The sequence below is a fragment of the Macaca nemestrina genome, chromosome 3 (genome assembly GCF_043159975.1).
Source record: "Macaca nemestrina isolate mMacNem1 chromosome 3, mMacNem.hap1, whole genome shotgun sequence".
Classification (NCBI taxonomy): Eukaryota; Metazoa; Chordata; class Mammalia; order Primates; family Cercopithecidae; genus Macaca; species Macaca nemestrina.
This window is the reverse complement of record NC_092127.1, coordinates 37,290,529-37,311,320: the sequence shown is the minus strand read 5'-3', so window position 1 is coordinate 37,311,320 and position 20,792 is coordinate 37,290,529. Positions and strand designations below refer to the sequence as shown.

The 20,792-nt window shown below is 33.6% G+C and overlaps 1 protein-coding gene across 4 annotated transcripts in view; it reads right to left on the bottom strand.

The window, feature by feature from the left end:
• LOC105463486 (F-box and WD repeat domain containing 7) overlaps positions 1-20,792 on the bottom strand; it is a 210,782-nt gene that overhangs the window by 51,197 nt on the left and 138,793 nt on the right. Inside the window, exon 2 of one of the 4 annotated variants that reach the window (XM_071092926.1) lies at positions 10,235-10,412. The exons of the other annotated variants lie outside the window; for them this stretch is intronic. Coding sequence (XP_070949027.1) covers positions 10,235-10,412 — 178 coding nt within the window. The remainder of the gene's footprint in view (positions 1-10,234; positions 10,413-20,792) is intronic. 4 annotated transcript variants of the gene reach the window in all.

Below are 20,792 nucleotides of genomic sequence, written 5' to 3'. Positions count from 1 at the left end.
ATTTTTCATCTGTCTTCTATATTACAAGCCTTAACATTAAGTTAGTTTCTGTAAAACATAACTTAGTTTAAATTTACAAATTTAAATAGCCTTGCCCTTTGATGTCAAAATTATACAAATCGTTACCTAATTAAAAATTTGTTACATAAAAGACAAATTCATAGGAATTGTTTCCATAGTGTAATTACAGATTTACAAATCATGTGCTAAGTCGCTTTGTACTCATATCTGTCAACTCAGGCACAACCCAATACTAAAACATCATCTGATGACAAAAACATATAGAAGGCAGTATTATCAGTAATTAGATATTGAGAACATCATAAATTGTTGGGAAAGGTGAGAATTATACATTTAAAATTCCAAGATTATATGGCAAAAGTTAACCCTTAAAACATATAGACACTAAGGGGCTGTTCAACAAATCCCTACTCCAGATCCGTATACTGCAGTGGCTGTGATGCTGGAATAAGATTGCTTGAATTAGTGTCCCAGCCACATTACTTACCAGCTAAGGGGCAAGAACCTTCCTCGGCCTGAGATTCCTTATGTGTAACAGGTATAATACAACATACTCCACAGGGTGATTTTAAGGATTAAATGAGTTTATGTATAGAAAGTAACTAGATTAGTGCCTCTTCTACATACCAAATCAGACTCTATTTTATTACCCTATTTTATTGTCATCAAAATATTAACAGTAGTATTTATTTTCTGTCTCCCTAAACTAGAATCTAAGCTCCATGAGGGCATGGCCTTTGTCTGTCAAGTTCACTGTTATATCTCCAGGTTCTAGGAAAGTTCTCCACTCTAGGTGCTCAACACATATTTTTTTAGCTGACATTAACATTAATAAATTGATGACAAATGTGATTTGCAGCAGTATAATTAATATGAAAAAACATAAGTCATGATCCCAAGCAATGATACAAGTTCCCTCTATCAGTCCTCTGATCACCTACTTAGCAAACATCTTCATGTTTTAATTCAAGGTTACTGTGAAGCCCTTCCTGAACCACTCATATTGAGCTCTGGGTGCCTCCTCATACCCCCACAGTACTTTGTATGTAGGTCCATTTAAGCAATTATTATTTTGTACTATAATGGTTTGTTTCTAGTTTTATCACTGTGACTTCATTTGTGCACGGGCATGGGGGATCATCATCTTATTTATAGCCGGTGGCTGGCACAACACAGAGAATGCAAAGAAAACTGACAATTATATTGCTTACTCATGATGATGCATGATGTGTGAAACATTCTTAAAGAGAAAAAGACCAAAGGATCTGAAATAGAATGATCTGATATGTGGTAACTAACAGTAATTAATGCCTTTATTGATAAAGTAAGTAGTGACCATAAAAAACATCAAAGGATCCAGAAATGCTTATATTTTCCAAGTACCAATGGAAGATATATGCAAGGAAGAGAAGCTTAGAAAGCCACATTTTAGTTTCCTCACTCAAACAAACAAACAAAAACAAAATAAAAAAACCCCCACCACAAAACAGGTACCCTATCAAATTCCCTCTCTAAATCTGTTCATACCACCACCCCTATTCTTTCTTCTCTTCAAAGTACTATATTTTTTTCTCTATTTTAGCATTTTCTGATATTTAGGAGCTAATCTAGACTGCCAAAAGTACCACCTAAATAACTATACTGTGTGTGTTTCTTTTTCATTTTCAAAATTAGTAAGCAGTAATTACTTTTAAAATTAAGTGTCAAACTGTATCTGAGTTTCGTTAAATTTAGAAAATGAAATATTCAAAATCACAGCTGCACAGTCATTTAAAAACATTTAGTAAACAAAAACATGCCACATTCTTACAGCACAAAAATTCCTTAAAGATTTTTCCAAGTTTAACAGACACTTCAATGAATCAGCCATACAAATATTTATACTAACTTTCTCCTAAATATCTCTGGAAGCATAAAAAGGTATTAAAAATAACCTCTGAATTATAAGAGTTTATAACCTAACCAACGAGGTATCTATACTAAGTTGTCATATAACATCATTGAGCAGCCCATATAGTATGCCTAGGGACCAAAGATAACAGCAATAATTGCAATATGTTTCATTTAATGGATGAGGACAACAGTGGATGAAATCAGTGCCAGAAGGGAGGTTTCAAGAGAGAGGTAAGCTGGACCATGAAGTCATGGAAAGGATATAGAAAAACAGAGGCATAAATGTAACCAGTAGATACCAAATAGACTACTTGCAGGAGAGGAGGGGATGATGCTGGCTTTTAAAAGGTTTTACATTTCTGTATGTTAAGGAGGTATCAATATATTTTTACTTGGCTAAGAGTTCTATGAAAGTGATGTTGAGTTTCATGAAATCCCTTTTAGTCATCAAGGCATTTTAGAAGAGGAGACTTGCTACAACTATTTTAAATGAGAATTAATCATAGCTAGACTAGAATTTTGTTTTGTTTTTAAGGCAAACCAGGATTGGGGCTAAATGACAAAGCTATGACAGAAATGTAATGCTAAGTAACAGTGCTATATGAAACAGGCAAGTATTTCTGGCAGCTGCTCCTGCTAGCATGAGAAGTACTCTTACAGTAGAGATTATTAATAGCTATATACTTTGGGAGAGGTTGTCACTTACACTGTAAAGATACCACGCTAAAATTCAGAAATGTAAAAGTATAATCTAATGTGACAAAAACTGAGACAACCATAAGAAGACTCGCCGTATAAAAAATACGTTGAATCAATAATAAATTATCAAATCATACATGTGGGTCATCTATTTAGATAAAAACACAGATCACAGTTTTAAAACCATGAGAATAATTGAAGAAAATTACAGTTGAAAATAATATAGGTGACAAGTCTATGGCAAATATTATCTCCTATAAGAATAAAAAATATCATTACTATGAGTGACAAATAATTTTTTAATCAATTGATATATTTTCCTTATGAGGCCTTGGTGGGATTGTAAACTAGTTCAACCATTATGGAAAACAGTATGGCGATTCCTCAAGGATCTAGAACTAGAGGTACCATATGACCCAGCCATCCCATTACTGGGTATATACCCAAAGGATTATAAATCATGCTGCTCTAAAGACACATGCACATGTATGTTTACTGCGGCACTATTCACAATAGCAAAGACTTGGAATCAACCCAAATGTCCATCAGTGACAGACTGGATTAAGAAAATGTGGCACATATACACCATGGAATACTATGCAGCCATAAAAAAGGATGAGTTTGTGTCCTTTGTAGGGACATGGATGCAGCTGGAAACCATCATTCTTAGCAAACTATCACAAGAACAGAAAACCAAACACCGCATGTTCTCACTCATAGGTGGGAACTGAACAATGAGATCACTTGGACTTGGGAAGGGGGACATCACACACCGGGGCCTATCATGGGGAGGGCGTAGTGGGGAGGGATTGCATTGGGAGTTATACCTGATGTAAATGACGAGTTGATGGGTGCTGACAAGTTGATGGGTGCAGCACACCAACATGGCACAAGTATACATATGTAACAAACCTGCACGTTATGCACATGTACCCTAGAACTTAAAGTATAATAATAATAATAAATTAATTAAAAAAAGAGGCCTTAAGTAAAAGCACATACTGTTATTTTCTCAAAATGAAAATTCAGTTCATAGAAAACCTAGAAAAACAAACATGGAAGTATAATGATACAGTATCAGCTAAGTAAAGTCCACAGAACTTTGCCATAAGAATAAATGTTCTTTAAACTATAATTTGTCTTGTAACAACATTAGAAACCCCATGTTGTTTTTGAACTGATACAATTTTTTCTGAAAAAATTTAATAATATTTTTCAAGAATTTAAGGAAGTTCATACTCCTTGACCCAATAAAACTAATTCTAGAAATCTGTGTACAGTGATGTGGTTAAATTTGTGTGTAACAATGTTCAAAGTAGGTCACAATCTAAATCAACAATAGTGAAAAATATGATATATTTATATGGCAGATTATACACTTTTGAATACCTACAGCCATGGGAAAATACTAGCAGTATATTAAAAATGAATTAAGGTGACAGTTTTATTTTAAAAATGATATGCTTAAAATCCTCATTGTGGTTATTTCTGACCAGTGAGATTACTAATAATTTAGGAAACTGTAAAGACAAGTGTCTTTTCTACATTATATATTTAACATGTCTAACAGCTTTATGAAGAGAAGTAAAAGATATTAAATATTGGAGGGAAATAAAAATTCATTATATAGCCATTGAACTCAGACTTTGGAGGACATTAAATTACCAAATTTGAGAGGGTAATAATTCCCAAATTTGCTTTACCAACAGAGCTTATGATGGTCAGTGTTCTGGGTATGTACAAAATCTTCATATTAATGAAAATTTTATTGTAGAATAATTAGAGATGTTATTTTCTGAAACAAAAGCAGCACGACTGTTTACTAATCCTAGCAGACCTTGCTGAAAGGTTCTAACGAACTCAACAGTCTACTACAGGAGCATAATAGATTAAAATTACACACCCCTTGAACTAACTGAAGTTTATACATACAAAAACAACAAATTAGGTTATGTCTGAATGAGAAGACTAAAATTTTGAATGCAGGCTTGATTATTATCATGAACAACTGAACAATGAAGAAAAACCTGAACCTAACGCAGTATTGCTGAGAGGTGCTGTGTTTTTTTTTTTTTTTTGGTCATAATTGTCAAACATACTAATTGATTAACCAATGAGAATGGTACTGCATTGTCTTTTGAGGATAGTCACCTGTTAGGTACCCTGTTCTCAGTTGCCTGACCCCGGACCCTGAAGTATCACCCCTCAGTTTACAAAAAGACACAGGACAAACATTCATACGGTCTGAATATTTCCAGTTTTTTCATGACTAAAACTGTTACATAATCTGTGGGATAACTTTATAAGTAAACAAACAAACAACAAAAAAAAACTTAAAAGAGATTACACAAAAAATTTTAAATTTATAAAGGGACCGTGCTACAAAAATTATTTGTAAGTCAATTGTTTGAAACTTTGTATTGTCTCATAGAAGCAATGTCAACAGCAATAGGCCCTCAGACTAACTCTACAAAATACTAATAGTTGAAAAGTGTTAAGTTCATAAGGAAAATAAATGTATATGTTACAGAGCATAGTAAAAGAAGAGCTAGTACCTGCAGCATTAGAGAGTCCTGAGATTAAATACCAGCGTTACGAACTGCCTGGAAAACTGGGAGAGTTATTAACTTGTCTGAGCCTCAGTTTTCTCATCTACTGAATGGAGATAAAACTTATATTGTTTCATTAACATTTAAACTATTTAAGGATTAAATAAATTAAAATATAAAAAGTAGCTGAGGAGTACCTAGAATACATAGTTGGCTCTTAAAATGATGGAAATCATCAATACCATTATTCTACCATACATTTAGAAGATAAGTAATAAAAAGCAGTATGTTAAAATTCTAGTGATTAGGCCAGGCACGGTGGCTCTACCTCTAATCCCAGCCCTCTGGGAGACCAAAGGAGGTGGATCAACTGCAGTCAGGAGTTCGAAACCAGCCTGGCCAATATGGTGAAACCCTATCTTTACTAAAAATACCAAAAAGAAAAAAAAAAAAAATTAGCTGGGCGTGGTGATAGGCACCTATAGTCCCAGCTACTCAGGAGGCTGCAGCAGGATAATCGCTTGAACCTGGAAGGAGAAGGTTGCAGTGAGCTGACATCGCACCAGCCTGGGAGACAGAGTGAGACTCTGTCTCAAAATAAAAACAAAACAAAACAAAAATAAATAAATAAATAAATAAATAAATTTAGAGTAACTAGATACACAAAAATAAAATTCTTCCTCCCACAAACACAAAAGAATTAGAGAAAATGAGTCTTATAAAGGAAAGTAATGGCTTAAAGCTCCAGAACCCCATTCTAAAAACTCACCATAAAATGAAACTTACACATAAGCAAAAAGCTGTATGCAAAAGAAAATTAGTTTACTACAATACTGTTGTAACAGTAAAAACCTGTTTTTCACTGTTTTTATAAATAACATTTCATTAAAACACAGTCCTGCGTATTTGTTTAAGTACTGTCTGTGGCTGCTTTCATGATAGAAAGGCAGAGAGAGCTGAGTGCAACAGAGGCCAACTACACAGTCCACAAAGCCTAAAACATTTACTGGCCCTTTGCAGAAAAAGCATATGGACTCCTGATTTAAGATGACGATACATAAGACGTGACTGTAATACTTTTTCAAATGACACACAAATATTCTACTTTTATTTCTATTTTTATTTTAAAGAAAAATAATTTTAAGTATGGTATTTGGAATATAATTTGATATAGAAATATAATCACTATGAAATTGTTTTCAACTACTGGAAACATCAGTTGTTTATCTCACTACTTCCTGAGTTCCTGGGTCTCAGATGCATAAATCCTTGTCCTTTATCTGCGCACCACCCTTTCCACCAAAGCTCTAGCCCATTCTCTCCTGTGTTGCTGCTGCCTATGCTACACAAACTCAAGAATATATGAGGCCCTCTAAATACAGTATTTGTCTGTAAACCAGCACAGTCAAACCTGATATATTTAAGTCCCAAATAAACCAACAATTGCATGTCATTTGGAAATATCTACTAAAATAGTAACACTGAAGAATAATTTTAAGAGAGTATTCTAAATGCTTGAAAGTGCTCCAAACAAACAAACAAAAAATGAGTCAAGAGATGAAATTTACACATTAAAAGTCTATTTTCTTTCAACATACAATCATTATGCCGGGCATGGTGGCTCATGCCTGTAGTCCCAGCACTTGGGAGGCTGAGGCGAGCAGATAAAACGTTTGAGTCCAGGAGTTCAAGACCAGCCTAGGCAACATGGTGAAACCCCATCTCTACAAAAATACAAAAATTAGCCAGGTGCAGTGGCGTGCGCCTGTAGTCCCAGTTGCTTGGGAGGCTGAGGTGGGAGGATCTCTTACGCCCAGGAGGTGAAGGCTGCAGTGAGCCGAGATGGTGCCACTACACTCCAGCCTGGGAGACAGAGTGAGACACTGTCTTGCAAAAAGCAAAACAAAAAACCATGCAATTATTAGACGTAAGATGCATCTTAATATAATTTCTCTTATTACTAGAAAGAAAAAAATGTTGCTAGGTAAGCTATCTAGTGCCATCAAGATGTATCCTTATTTCATATATGCTTACAATGTGAAAAAATAATGCATCTTAGGATTTAAGAAATATAACATTACTATAATTAGGAATTCTAATTTCAAATAAAAAAGTTATTTTTCTATAACCTATAAAATAACTAGTTATTTTAAATATCTTTACCTAGTTAATTTATAGGTTAAATTATTTTTTTCCTGTAAAACTTCTCTTCCCTTAAAAGACAACCAAGGCTTTTTTTAGTTAAAAATTATATTCCCAAATTTTTCTGATACTAAGAAATACGCGCAGAACTTATTTTTAGTAAGTATTGAGTTGATACTTATGACCAGGAAAATCTGAGAAAACATGAACAAATTATGAGTTTTAAGACTAAAAACATTTTTTCTTTCTCTCTGCTAATTTTAGCTTTTATTCAGAGGCAAGGTCTCTGTCACCCAAGCTGGAGTGCAGTGGCGCCATCACAGCTCACTGTAACCTCGAACTCCTGGGTTCAAGAAATCCTCCAACCTTGGCCTCCCAAAGTGTTGGGATTACAGGCGTGACCCACCATGCCTGGCCTAAAAATATTTTCATTTGAAGGTAAATGATTAATAGTTAGGTTGCTATTTATTTACTGTTGTTAGTATTAAATCCAATGCTTATAAATTATCTCAAATGAGCAACTAGAATAATTTATATAATACATTAACTACCAGTACTAATATTACACTTAATAGTAAGGTAAATTAATTTCCTGAAAATATTTGAAGAGATATAAATTGAAGTTATAGTTATTACTATCTTAAAACTTTTTCCACTATTTTCAAACTTTTTTTTATTTTGTGCAAAATATTAACTGTGCAAACATTAACTTGATTCAGTATCTATGATGACTGGAAGGAGAATACCATGCTTTCAAATCCTAATAGATCAAGACTGCATATAGTCTCACAAGCAGTAACTACAGATTACATTCAGCTCACGACTTGGAAAAAAGTGGTCTGCAAAATACAGAAGAGTGTTTGCTTTGTGTGCTTTGCTGTCAATGTGTATAGCAATCTGCTTGAAAGAAAGTAAAACTACCCAACGTAAAAGTCATACAATATGTCAGTTACAAAATATTATCAATTATAACATATTAAAAATATCTTTAAAATTTCTAATAAAGAAAAATGTGAAAGTAACAAAGAAAATGTAATGTAAATCAACTAACCATTTGCAAAAAGGAAAGAAAGGATATAATTTCGCAATCCCTCTAATATTTCTAGTAGTCAGAGTCAATGAGTTATGCAATAGTAAATTATTGGCAGGCAGGCTAAACTTCAATGTGTTCATTTTGTTTTTTAAATATCTTCTAAAAATTTTTTAGTACGAATTTCATTTTTAATATTTAGTTTTATTCTGCAATTATAACTGCAAGGCTGTAACTATAATTTAACATAACACAGTAACCTAGAAAAGTCAAATTAAATAGTGACCCCAGAAAGCCCTCAGGGAAGCCTTACAGTTCTCTATTAATTTATCTTACAGAATCTTCTCCTATGCCTTTTAAACTTAATGTCTATGTTAGAAGACAAAGATAGGAAATATATACTGTAACATAATGAGGTAATCTCCCATATGTATTTAAGTTTATTAAAAATATTCAATAAAAAGAAAATTAACTTGATTAACATCTTAACCCTTTAATTTTAAAAAGCCCTACACTTCTTTTTCTCAATTTTTAAATTTATTTTATTGGTATTTTGTTTTACAGAGCTATAAGATAATAAATTAGTCTATTAGTGACTTTAAAGCTATTAGAGGCCTCTGTAAAATGCTCAAATCAGAGCAGTGACCTCATTCAGAAGAAGCCATTAAAATGATAAGGTGAAAGCAGACAAAATAAAAGAAACACTTTCTTAAAACAGTAAAGTACAAAAGAAACAAGAGGGTGCTGGGGATATTTGTATTCTGTTTTCGATGTTTAAATTGTATTACATTTTAACCTCATGCAAAAGTTTTCCAACATGGCTGCCACTTGTTTGGAGTAGAAGTGGAAACTACTCAAAAAGAACTAAGCTAATTAGAAAATGTGTTTTTATGAAGGTTAAGTTCCAGCAAATAGAAGATTCTCTTTATTAAGGAGGAAAAATATTCTTCCAGTGTTACGGATTATTCTATTTAATAGAATATTTCCCTTTAGCTAAAAGAAAAAGTACAATACAATTATGTATCGATTAAAAACAAAACAAAACTTTAAGGAATGCACAAAAAGATAGAACCCTAACAGTGTTGATATACACAAATACAGTCATTTAATCCCAAGCAGTGGTTTGTTTGTTTGTTTCAGGCTAATAAACCTATGTTAGATCTAAAAATATATTACTCTAATAAATAATATGAAACTGGCAATTTCAATTAACTCAGGAAATACAAAAAATTGCTCATGTTAATAGGGTTAAAACTTGTTGTACGGGGGAGAGGAGTACGTAATCCTGAGAAACATCCAATAGACCATACAAGTTCTACAAAATGTTTGTGAGTTCAGGATTGTCTATATATAAACCATATCGTGACTGCCACACAATAGCATGCTATTTTTATTTTATATAACAGCAAAAAGTAGTGTTCCTATTAAGTTCAAATGTAAGGAATAGCAATTAAAAAAAATACAGCTTAAGAGGCCAAAGAAGCCTAAGGATTTGGAATACCTTTTAACGAATGAAATTTCAGCTATATTTCCCATGTATAAGGAGAATACCATCAACTTTTTGCCTTTCATGCAAAATAAAAACTACAAATTTATAGTGTTAATATTTGTCAACGTATTTCAAAATATACCTTTTTACATTTACTAATTTTAGATAAATCTGCATGATTCTAATTTCATGAAAAATAAATGAGACAAAAAGGTGAACTGGGTAACCCTATCTTCTAGGATCTATATCATATTATAAAACTATCACTTACATAAGTGTTTACTGGCTACATAATGCATTGACAGTTTTAATTTTAAATATCAATTGAAATTTGAGGCATCTCTTCACTGAAAGAGGCCAAAGTACTTCATTTAAATAAACATTCATATTTTTCAAATGTGTGAGACTTACCCGTCTTCGACAAAAAGGGAGGCCTTGGGCAATGATGCTAATGCTAAATATCTTCATCACAGTTTGATGTGGTAGAGGCTCTTTTGCACTTTTAAGATCAACAGGAACCAAGCCATGGTTTAGAGTAGCTTTTCCCGGTTTTGACATTTTAAAACTCCTCTTGGTTGACGAATACTCTCTACATGTAATACAGGCACATTACTAAGTAAAGCTCTAACCACTAAATTTAAAAAATATATATTTATTAATAGTTTTTAAAAAGGCTGAGAACCCAAGGCCTGCTGCTTTTGTCTTTCAACCTTCTCCTACCAAATGTCCTGACCTGTCTGAGGCTTGGTGAAGTGCAAACTATCCTAGAATAGCCAGGAATTATAAACTACTGAAGTGAAAGCTCCTGCTCCTGCCAGTCAAACAGCTGGTGAACCTCTCATACAAAGTCAGTAATGTGAACACAACCAAAGCAGGGCTATGCTGTAAGGTCCCTTTTAATATTTCTCCAACTAACTAACCTAAGTGTGTTTCCTAGAAAGTGAAAGTAAATTTTTACTTAAAAAAATAAAAAAAAAACAAACATTGTATCCTGAGTATCTATTAAGTCTTCCTTATCCAAATGTCAGCATTAATATTTTAGGAATGTTTTGAATTGTGTTTCAAATTGAAGGATGGTGTTTACGTATGGTTAAAAAAAACCCACACATACATGTTTGTTCTACCTTAGATATATTATAATAAGCATTATTTTCAAGTGTGTGCTCTCTTTCCCTTTTCCATACACACCATTCTTTATCTCATACTCACTAGACATTAAATACTGTACACTCTGGTTCTCTAATGGCTGTTAATACACACTTCAGATTAATCTTTGTACTAGAGTTTTCAATTGTCAATCTCTTTAATTCTGAAAAACTTATTAATTATACTTGAAAGTGTAACAGTCACCCAATTGATTAAAGATATGTAAAAAGTGTATTTATTTATAAAGTAATCTATGATGGGAAGTAATTATAGTAAAATGGAGAGTAACTAGCCAGTCCATTGCAAATCCCTAGTGCCTAGTTTCTCCTTCATAGTATGGTCAGATAAATCTTCCTAAAACACAGAGAGGGGATGCAGTGTGCCATTTACTCCTCAGGAACCTTCAATGGTTCTCCAAGGCCTAAGATAAAGTCTGGAGATGAAGACTCTCCTTGAAGTGGCGCCAAACTAAATTTTCCAGCATTATCTCAAATATTTCCCTAAATTAACCACTTGTGCAAGTATTAATTAATCTTTATACTATAATCCATATTTCTAATAGATAGTAGATAATAATTGTGAACTAACTGTTCACAGTGCTCAATCAACTATTCTCTCTTTCCATTCTATATTTCTTCTTCCAACAGCCAGTCAGCTCCAGTTAACTCTCCTTCCAACTTTTAACTTCCAAGCTTTTACGGAGTTTTACAGCAGGAATTTTGACGGAGACAAGAGAGGATTTGAAAGGAGAAAGTTAGAAATGGGTGATTTCTTTTTGACTTTGGAAAGATTGGCATCGCTAAATATTAAAACAGGCTGCTGGGAAGGCAATCCATATACACGAAATAGTCCCATTCCTACTAGTAGACCTTTCTCTTATACCACAATTTAAAATGTAGTTAAAAATGCAAAATCATTGGCATCAATGCTACACAAAAACAGATTTCTCCAAAGATATGTAAATGGGCCACAGGCACATGAAAAGATGCTCAACATCACTAATTAGGGAAATGTAAATCAAAGCCACAATGTGTTACCACTTCACATCCATTAGGATGGTTTTAAAACAAAACAAAACAGTAAACAACAAGCACGGGCTAGGATGTGGGGATATCAGAACCCTTGTGCATCCTTCGTGGCAATGTGAAATGAATGTAACTGCTGTGGAAAATAGTGTGCCAGTTCCTCAACAAATTAAACATAAAATCAGCACATGATGCAGCATTTCCATTTCTGAGTATATACCCTAAATAATTAAAAGCAGAGACTTGAACAGATACCTGTATACACATGCTTATAGCAGCATTATTAACAATAGCCAAAAGGTAGAAGCAACTCAAGTCTCAATTGATGAATGAATTAACAAAATGTGACATATACAAACAAGGGAACATTATTCAGCTCTGAAAAAGAAGGAAATTCTGACATATGTTACAACATGCAGGAACCTATTAGGTTAATAGTAGGGGGTAAGGCAAGATTGGTAAGATTTGCTGCAGATCACCAGAAGGCTATTAATGGAAGTAGAGTCTGGAGCCCTTGGGAAAGTATTACGATGCGACTATGAGTCCGTTCGTAATTTGAGTTTGCTAGACAAAATAGTATGGAAGAAGTGAGTCCATGGGCGATTATAAGGATGATTGCGCCACTGAAGCTTCAGGAGGTTTGAATGAGGGAAGCTATAATTACTAGGGCTATGTGGCTTACGGAGGAGTATGCAATGAGTGATTTTTAGGTCTGTTTGTCGTAGGCAGGTTAAGCTTGTTATAATTATGCCTCATAAGGATAGCATGAGGAATGGGTAGGCTATATATTCTGTTAAAGGGTTAAGAATAGAGGTGAGTTATTATACTCACCTCTATAGAGGTGAAGTTATTATACTCACCTCTATAGAGGTGAAGTTATTATACTAAGTAAAATAAGTCGGTCAAAAAAGAATACTGTATGATCCACTTATATAAGGTACTTGGAATACTTAAATTTGTATAGATAGAAAATAGAATGGTGGTTGTCTGAGGCAGGAAGGGGGGAAATAAGAGTTAGTGTTTAGTTGGCACGGAGTTTCAGTAGGAGAAAATGAAAATATTCTGAAGATGGATAGTGGTAATGGTTGTATAACAATGTAAATATATTTAATGCCACTGAATTGTATACTTAAACATGGTTAAAATATTAAATTTTATGTTATGGATATTTAACCATAAATTTTAAATGTTTTTAAACAAAAAAGTAAATGACTGAAAATGGAACAATCATCACCAAAAAAACTTCGAGAGATCTAAGGTTAGGAGAGAGAAGAGATAGTATGAGAGTGCTGGAAACCTATAAATTGGTAGTAGAAAAAAAGTGACAATGATATCCAAGATACCATGTCTACAGTCCTACGAGACAACTTACTACCCTGCAGAATGATTACTAGGTTCATGCTACTCTTAGCATCTCCTTAGATGCTCACTTTATTTTCCAACATAAGACTAATCATTTTGTTTGTGAAACATATGTCATGTTTTGTCCTTCTCTCATTAGACAATCCCTTTTGCTAAAGTAGTTCCCATGGAATATCCTTATCTGAGTTACTAACACTACCTATTTTGTTAATATTACAACACTTTTCTGTAGTCTGAGATTATTTTCAAAACAATTCTGTCTCAGCGATATCTTTGAAATCAATTGGATAATTTTTTTTTTTTTTTTTTTTTTTTTTTTTTTTTTTTTTTGAGACGGAGTCTCGCTGTGTCGCCCAGGCTGGAGTGCAGTGGCCGGATCTCAGCTCACTGCAAGCTCTGCCTCCCGGGTTTTTACGCCATTCTCCGGCCTCAGCCTCCCGAGTAGCCGGGACTACAGGCGCCCGCCACCTCGCCCGGCTAGTTTTTTGTATTTTTTAGTAGAGACGGGGTTTCACCGTGTTAGCCAGGATGGTCTCGAACTCCTGACCTCGTGATCCGCCCGTCTCGGCCTCCCAAAGTGCTGGGATTACAGGCTTGAGCCACCGCGCCCGGCCTGAAATCAATTGGATAATTAACCCCTCTGAATTTCTTTTCCTGAACTACACAGAAGATACAATTTTAACTGTGTGATACTCCAGTGCAGAAAAACTAGAAGAGGGTGATATATTCTACGAGTTTAACACCTTCATGGCATTTGGAAAAATGAATCAAAGATCTAGTTAACAATCAGTGGTTATTCCACTGGTTAATAAAGATAATTTATTGAATATTATAATTTTTCACTTTTACATTTAAAAGCCCTCAAGGAACTCTAAAGTCACATGTATTTACATGCAGACATTTTAAAGATAAGAAAAATCCCTAATCTCAATGAGTCTGATCCTGGAGGTGGGGGGAAAGATTTAGAATTAAAAATTTAAAAAAGTGGGAAAATTAAAACTAAAATCAACAGTTTCTAGTTTCTAAGAGACCAAAAGTTATTAAGAACTAAAACTAGGCTTTCCATTTTCATGAAATAATTTACAATGACAACAGAAACAAAACATAAGTGAACATAATTAAGGCTGTTTGTACCTCGAATGTTGAGTTTTTTAGTGGATACCGAGTTTTGGTAAGCTCAAAGGGGTGATATCCTAACTTTTTTTTTTTTTTTTTAAATCAGTAAATAGCTGCCCTCAACTGGATAATACAGGGCATTGCAACTGTGGCAAACCAAACACTGTAACAGAATCATGTGTTTGTCATGATATATTTTTGGAAAAAGAAGACATTATCAGTGATTGGGCAAAGTGAGTACTAATTTCCAAATACATATACTACAAGTTCCATTTTTTTGGAGGATTCAAGTAACAGTAGTTCTAAAGCGATATTCCCAATCAACACGAAACACTCAAAATATCAAACCTTCAAATATAGACAAAAACCCTAATAAATGAGGGAAATCACAGACAAGGTATATAAGAACACCAACTGTTAATACTTCAAAATGCAGCTAATTCCATGTGTTCAAGAAAAGATAAAGTCTGAGTCTCAATTCTACTCTTAAAAACATTTAAGATACTCTTTAATACTACCCAAATTGAGACTCTTAAAAACAGACAAGCTCTTTTAAAGATGATGCCACAAATAATAAGGCAGTACAATATGGTAGGTAGGAGCATGGACTCCAGAACCAAACTGACTTAGTCCAAATCCCGGCTTTACCAGGTATGACCTTAATTTAATTCCTTTGTGTCTCAATAGGACTGTTGTGAGGATTAAAAATTAGTTGATATAAGTATACAGAAAAATGCTTCACATCTAGTAAGTGTTCGATAGTGTTAATTAAACTGCCATTATGATCACTACTACTATTAATGGAATCAAAAATCACGCAGAGCTTTGTAGACAACATTTCCAATTTTAAAATCACCAGCAAATATAGCAGAGATTCTAAAATCCATCTACAATAACTTTGGAAAAGAATATTTTAAAACATATTATCTGTAAGTTTCAGAAAGACTTCTATTCTGTCAAAATTTTTGCCAAAAAATGAAGCTGTAGTATCTTAGCCATAGTGTCTTAGCATTTTAAGATTCCAGATATCACTGATCATCCAAGAAAGGCTAAATATTAGGGAACTTGTAGTAAAGAAAAGGTCTTTATATAAGGTAACTTATTTTGCCCACTTATCACTTCCTGATTTTCTTTCTTCTAAAAATTTGCATCTGCAAAAACAATTATATATAAATGTTACATGTAACAAAATATCACCAATACGGTATCTGTAAAATGCATTACAACTCCAAGCACTCCAATTCTCTTGTAACAACAAGAAAAATACCATCACAGCAATTTACTCTGGAGTTCCATCTTTTCTTTCATTCAGTATTATACAAAAGGCTAGAAATTTAACTGCTCCTGACCAAAGCTACAGCATATGAGCAGCACAAAGATTTTCCATTTTTCATATATTATTCCTGAATCAGCTAAAACAAATCACTCAGAAGATGTAAATCTCCCTGCAAATTCAAATTGACTTTATGCCAAGAGTTTTCAGTCTTACCTCAAAAACTTCCACAGGAAGAATATCAACATATGTTATTTGAATTCAGTATTATTCACTGCTTCTGTGAATTCAGGCAACAAGTGACTTTCTCTGTTGTAGAAACAGAAAGTCCCACGTGCTAAAAAGTATGCCATCACTAAAGTGCAATAAATCAGAATCAAAATCCTTCTGATCAGATAATATGGTATTATCAAGTATACTCATTTATTCACAGATACAGAGTAAGGCAGATTATTTTCTCTAACAATCAGTTTTTAATCTTCCTAACATCATAGATATCAGAGTGTTAAAGTATTTCCCTACCAAGCAATTCATGAATGAAAGCAATTCATGGTTGAAGATGGAGCAATTTAAACACGGAGGAAAACAATCAGAAATCAAGAAATTAAACCCTCTGCTTAATGATAAATTAACTATCAAGCTTGTATAAGCAATAACTGTAAAAAAAAAAAAAAAATCCAGCAAGCAACATATTACTTTATTTTTTATTTTTTTTATTTTTTTATTTTTTGAGACGGAGTCTCGCTCTGTCGCCCAGGCTGGAGTGCAGTGGCGCGATCTCGGCTCACTGCAAGCTCCGCCTCCCGGGTTCACGCCATTCTCCTGCCTCAGCCTCCCGAGTAGCTGGGACTACAGGCGCCCGCCACCACACCCGGCTAATTTTTTGTATTTTTAGTAGAGACGGGGTTTCACCGTGGTCTCGATCTCCTGACCTGGTGATCCGCCCGCCTCGGCCTCCCAAAGTGCTGGGATTACAGGCGTGAGCCACCGCGCCCGGTCGCAACATATTACTTTAAATGCAGAACCATAAATACAATTAGATAGGGCATCAAAGAAAAAAATATGGCATACTTTTTTTTTTTTTTTTTTGAGACTGAGTCTTGCTCTGTTGCCCAGGCTGGAGTGCAGTGTTGCAATCTCGGCTCACTGCAACCTCCGCCTCCCAGGTTCAAGCAATTCTCCTGCCTCAGCCTCCTGAGTAGCAGGATTACAGGTGCCTGCCACCACGCCCAGCTAATTTTTGTATTTTTAGTAGAGACAGAGTTTTACTATGTTGGCCAGGCTGGTCTCGAACTCCTGACCTTGTGATCCACCTGCCCTGGACTCCCAAAGTGCTGGGATTACAGGCGTGAGCCACCACGCCTGGTTGGTATACCTTTTAAAGTTTTAGTTTTTTTTTTTTTTTTTTTTTTTTTTTTTAAGTTTTAGTATTCAGAAAAGGTATGTCAAATAAATAAAAATTTTTTAAGATGAAAATCACATGTAAAATGATTACTAAACATGTTCTAAAAGATATTTATTTACATGCTCAAAGTGCTCACTCAGATTACAACTTCCAATTACAATGTATTTGAGACATTATATGTATGTAAACATTCAATGGGTCGCACACTGCACTTCCCTGCTAATTTTCTTTATTTGGGCAACAAGGACAGCCCCTAACTAAGAGAAATATGCTTGGGTTCTGAAGCAGCACATACAACATACACAAGTGTTATAAAAATGTGACCAGATAATTGGACATTTGCAAAATAAAAGCATTGCATGTACATGCCTATATACACAGATATGTAGCATTTTCAAAATAAAAATGCTAGAATACTAGATTATATAAGGTATTGTAACTGCTCTGATTTATGGAATCAACATCTCAATGTTAGACATTTAAGCTGTTTTATATTCCAGTTATTTCAAAAAATTTGGCTGAAAATACATTATAAATTAAAAAGTGAAATACAGAAAACCAACCAAAACAAGTGCTAATAAATTATAAGTTGACAGATGACAAAACTATCCCACGGTACGCCAGAAACTCCAAGATTCAAGAACCTTAACTATTTAATGTCTTGCAGTACAATTACCTGGAGTTTATACTTCAGGTTTCTACAAAAAGGAGGCTAAATATTAATAGAAATAGATGGTCTGACTTCTCCTCAGATGATTGAGATTAAGTCCCTTGCAGGTTTAAGAGTATATTACATCTCTAAATCAACAGTGAAAAGACAACCTACAGAATGGGAGAAAATATTTGCAAACTATGCTTCCAACAGGGGGCTGATATCCAGAATTTACAGGCAACTCAACAACAAAAACCAAATAACTTCATTAAAAAGTGGGCAAAGAACATGAATAAATACTTCTCAAAAGAAGACATACATATTTTCTCATGCCAATAAGCATGAAAAAATGCTCAACATCATTAATTATCAAAGAAATGCAAAGTAAAGCCACAATAGATCTCATTTTACACCATTCAGAATGGCTATTATTAAAAAGACAAAAAATAATAGATGTTGGCGAGGATGTAGAGGAAAAAAATGCTATACGGTGTTGGTGGGAATGCAAACTAGTACAATCTCCATGGAAAACAGTATGGAGATTTCTCAAAGAACTAAAAATAGAACTATCATTTGATCCAGCAATCCCACTACTGGGCATCTACCCAAAAGAAATGAAATCATTATTTTAAAGATGCCCAAGAATGTAGTGTGTGATTATTATAGTTATACCTTTAAGTCAACTATGATAACTAACCCACATATATATGTGTGTACACACACACACAAATGGAATACCATTCAGCTATAAAAAAGAGTGAAATGTCTTTTGCAGCAATATGGATGGAACTGGAGATGATTTTTAAGTGAAACAACACAGAAACAAAAAGTCAAATACCACGTTTCACTTACAAGTGAAAGCTAAGTGTACACATGAACATGGAGTGTGTAATAATAGATATTAAGAGACTCAGAAGGGTGACACGCAGGGAGGATGTTGAGAGATGAGAAATCACTTAATGGGTATAATTTTACTATTTGGGTGACGGGTACACTAAAGGCCCAAATTTCACCACTATGTAATATAGCCTTGTAAAAAAACCTGCAGTACCCCTTAAATTTACACACACACAAAATAAGTATATTACAGCTCTAATAATATTACGCACATGGCCTTCTTGTAAGAAGGTTCAATTTGGTGAGCTTTCTTTTATTATAGTTTAGTGAACAATATAGCCAGTTTATAAAATATATCTAAATAAAATGCATTGCTTCTTCTTTTGTGTCTGACTTCTTTTACAAAAGGCATGTATGCCTGTGCTATAAATGTTTTTGTATAGTAATACGAAAACATTTTTATTGGAAAAAAGGTACAGGCATAATGATTTTTACATAAATTTTTAAAAGATGAAATTCAAGAAAAATAACCTCAGGATTTTTCTGATTCCATATTATACTATAATAATATGTGTGTGTTTATATATTTTTTTCCTCTCCTACTGACTATAGTAGTCTAAACACTACCATACAGAGTATATTTGACTTTTTTTTTTAAGGAGTAAACTTTGGATTTTATTTATATTTGTGCCTAAGAACTTTAGTTGTTAAAATACTTTTCCTCATCCTTTCATTAAGCATTTTAAAAAGTACTTAAGATGAAACAAAAATCCAACTATCTTACTGAATTTTGTAAGTATTTCAGAAATGCCCAGTATGAAGTCTTCAATGACTTAACATAACCTGTCTCATGATTAAGCTTAACTCTTACAGGCTGAGCTGGGTTACCCCAGCTGTTAAAATGGCCTTACACAGCTGCTCACCAAGAATTTAGTTCGTGATTATTATAGTTACACCTTTAAGTCAACTATGACAAAAATGACACAGTAATTACAGGTATTTCAGTCATGCAAAAAGCCTCATGTAATGACAGAGTAAATGATTTAAAGCAACCTAATTTTCCATAATTCTCAAAATAAAATTTAAGTGTAAGAAAGACAGTAACTTCTTTAATATCAGTACTTAAGTCCATAAACATAAACAGTTCAAACATAAACAGTTTAAACATAAACAGTTCATCAGCCTTTCAGTTAAAATAAATTAAACATTACTTACCAATAATTTCTTTCTCTTAATAAAAATTCTGAAGAGTATTGCAGGCCAGGGAGTTATAATACTAATTACACTAATAATTAGGACTAAGTAAATAATACTAATAATTCTTCTAAAATACAGTAAGAGTGTATTGTTTTGCTATACAGCTTTAAAAAATTAAGCTATAATGCAGATGGCTCAACCAAACTGACAGTTCAACAAATTATAAAAATTTATCTTACGAAAAATAAAAAGCTACACTTACAGAAATGTAAAAAATCTGAAGGAGTGCTGGCGTTTTAAACAGGTAAAACAGTAAGGAGGGGGAAATGATTATTTCCTACACTGCTGAGTTTCTGATGCAATTATAAATAAAAATCAATATATTTTGAGTAAGATAAACATAGTACCATACTTCATTTATATAATTTTCAGTAATGTGCTATGAAAGTATGTGGGATTTATTAATATTAACTGAAAGTACTTCAGCACAGAATTTAAGTATGGGATTAAAGTACAGAAAAGTAAGATTAAGCAATAGAAAATACATATTTAGAACTTAATTCTTGGACGGGCTGACAGTTGATACCACTGGCCTTTTATGCTGTCAATATTACATATTCAACAAAGTAATTTTTCTGAAAAACATCAATGTTATTTTTTGTAGCTGAGGTTTAAATTAAGCTGAGAGCCTAAGTTTTCATTCTTTACAATAAATGAAACACTAACTGGTTATCAAGAAAAATTAAAAACGAAGAAACAAAACTCAATTCCTACTATTCTATAGTATGCCTGTAATAGAAAGATCTTGGGATAGAAAGATAAATAAGTCTAAGGAGACTATCAGAGATCAATAAGAGATATAAAGGAATTCTGCAGCTGTAGGGCTTAGAAATACATACACATTGTTTCAGACTGGAACAATGATGAGGGGAAGGGATTAAACACTGACAAGAGTT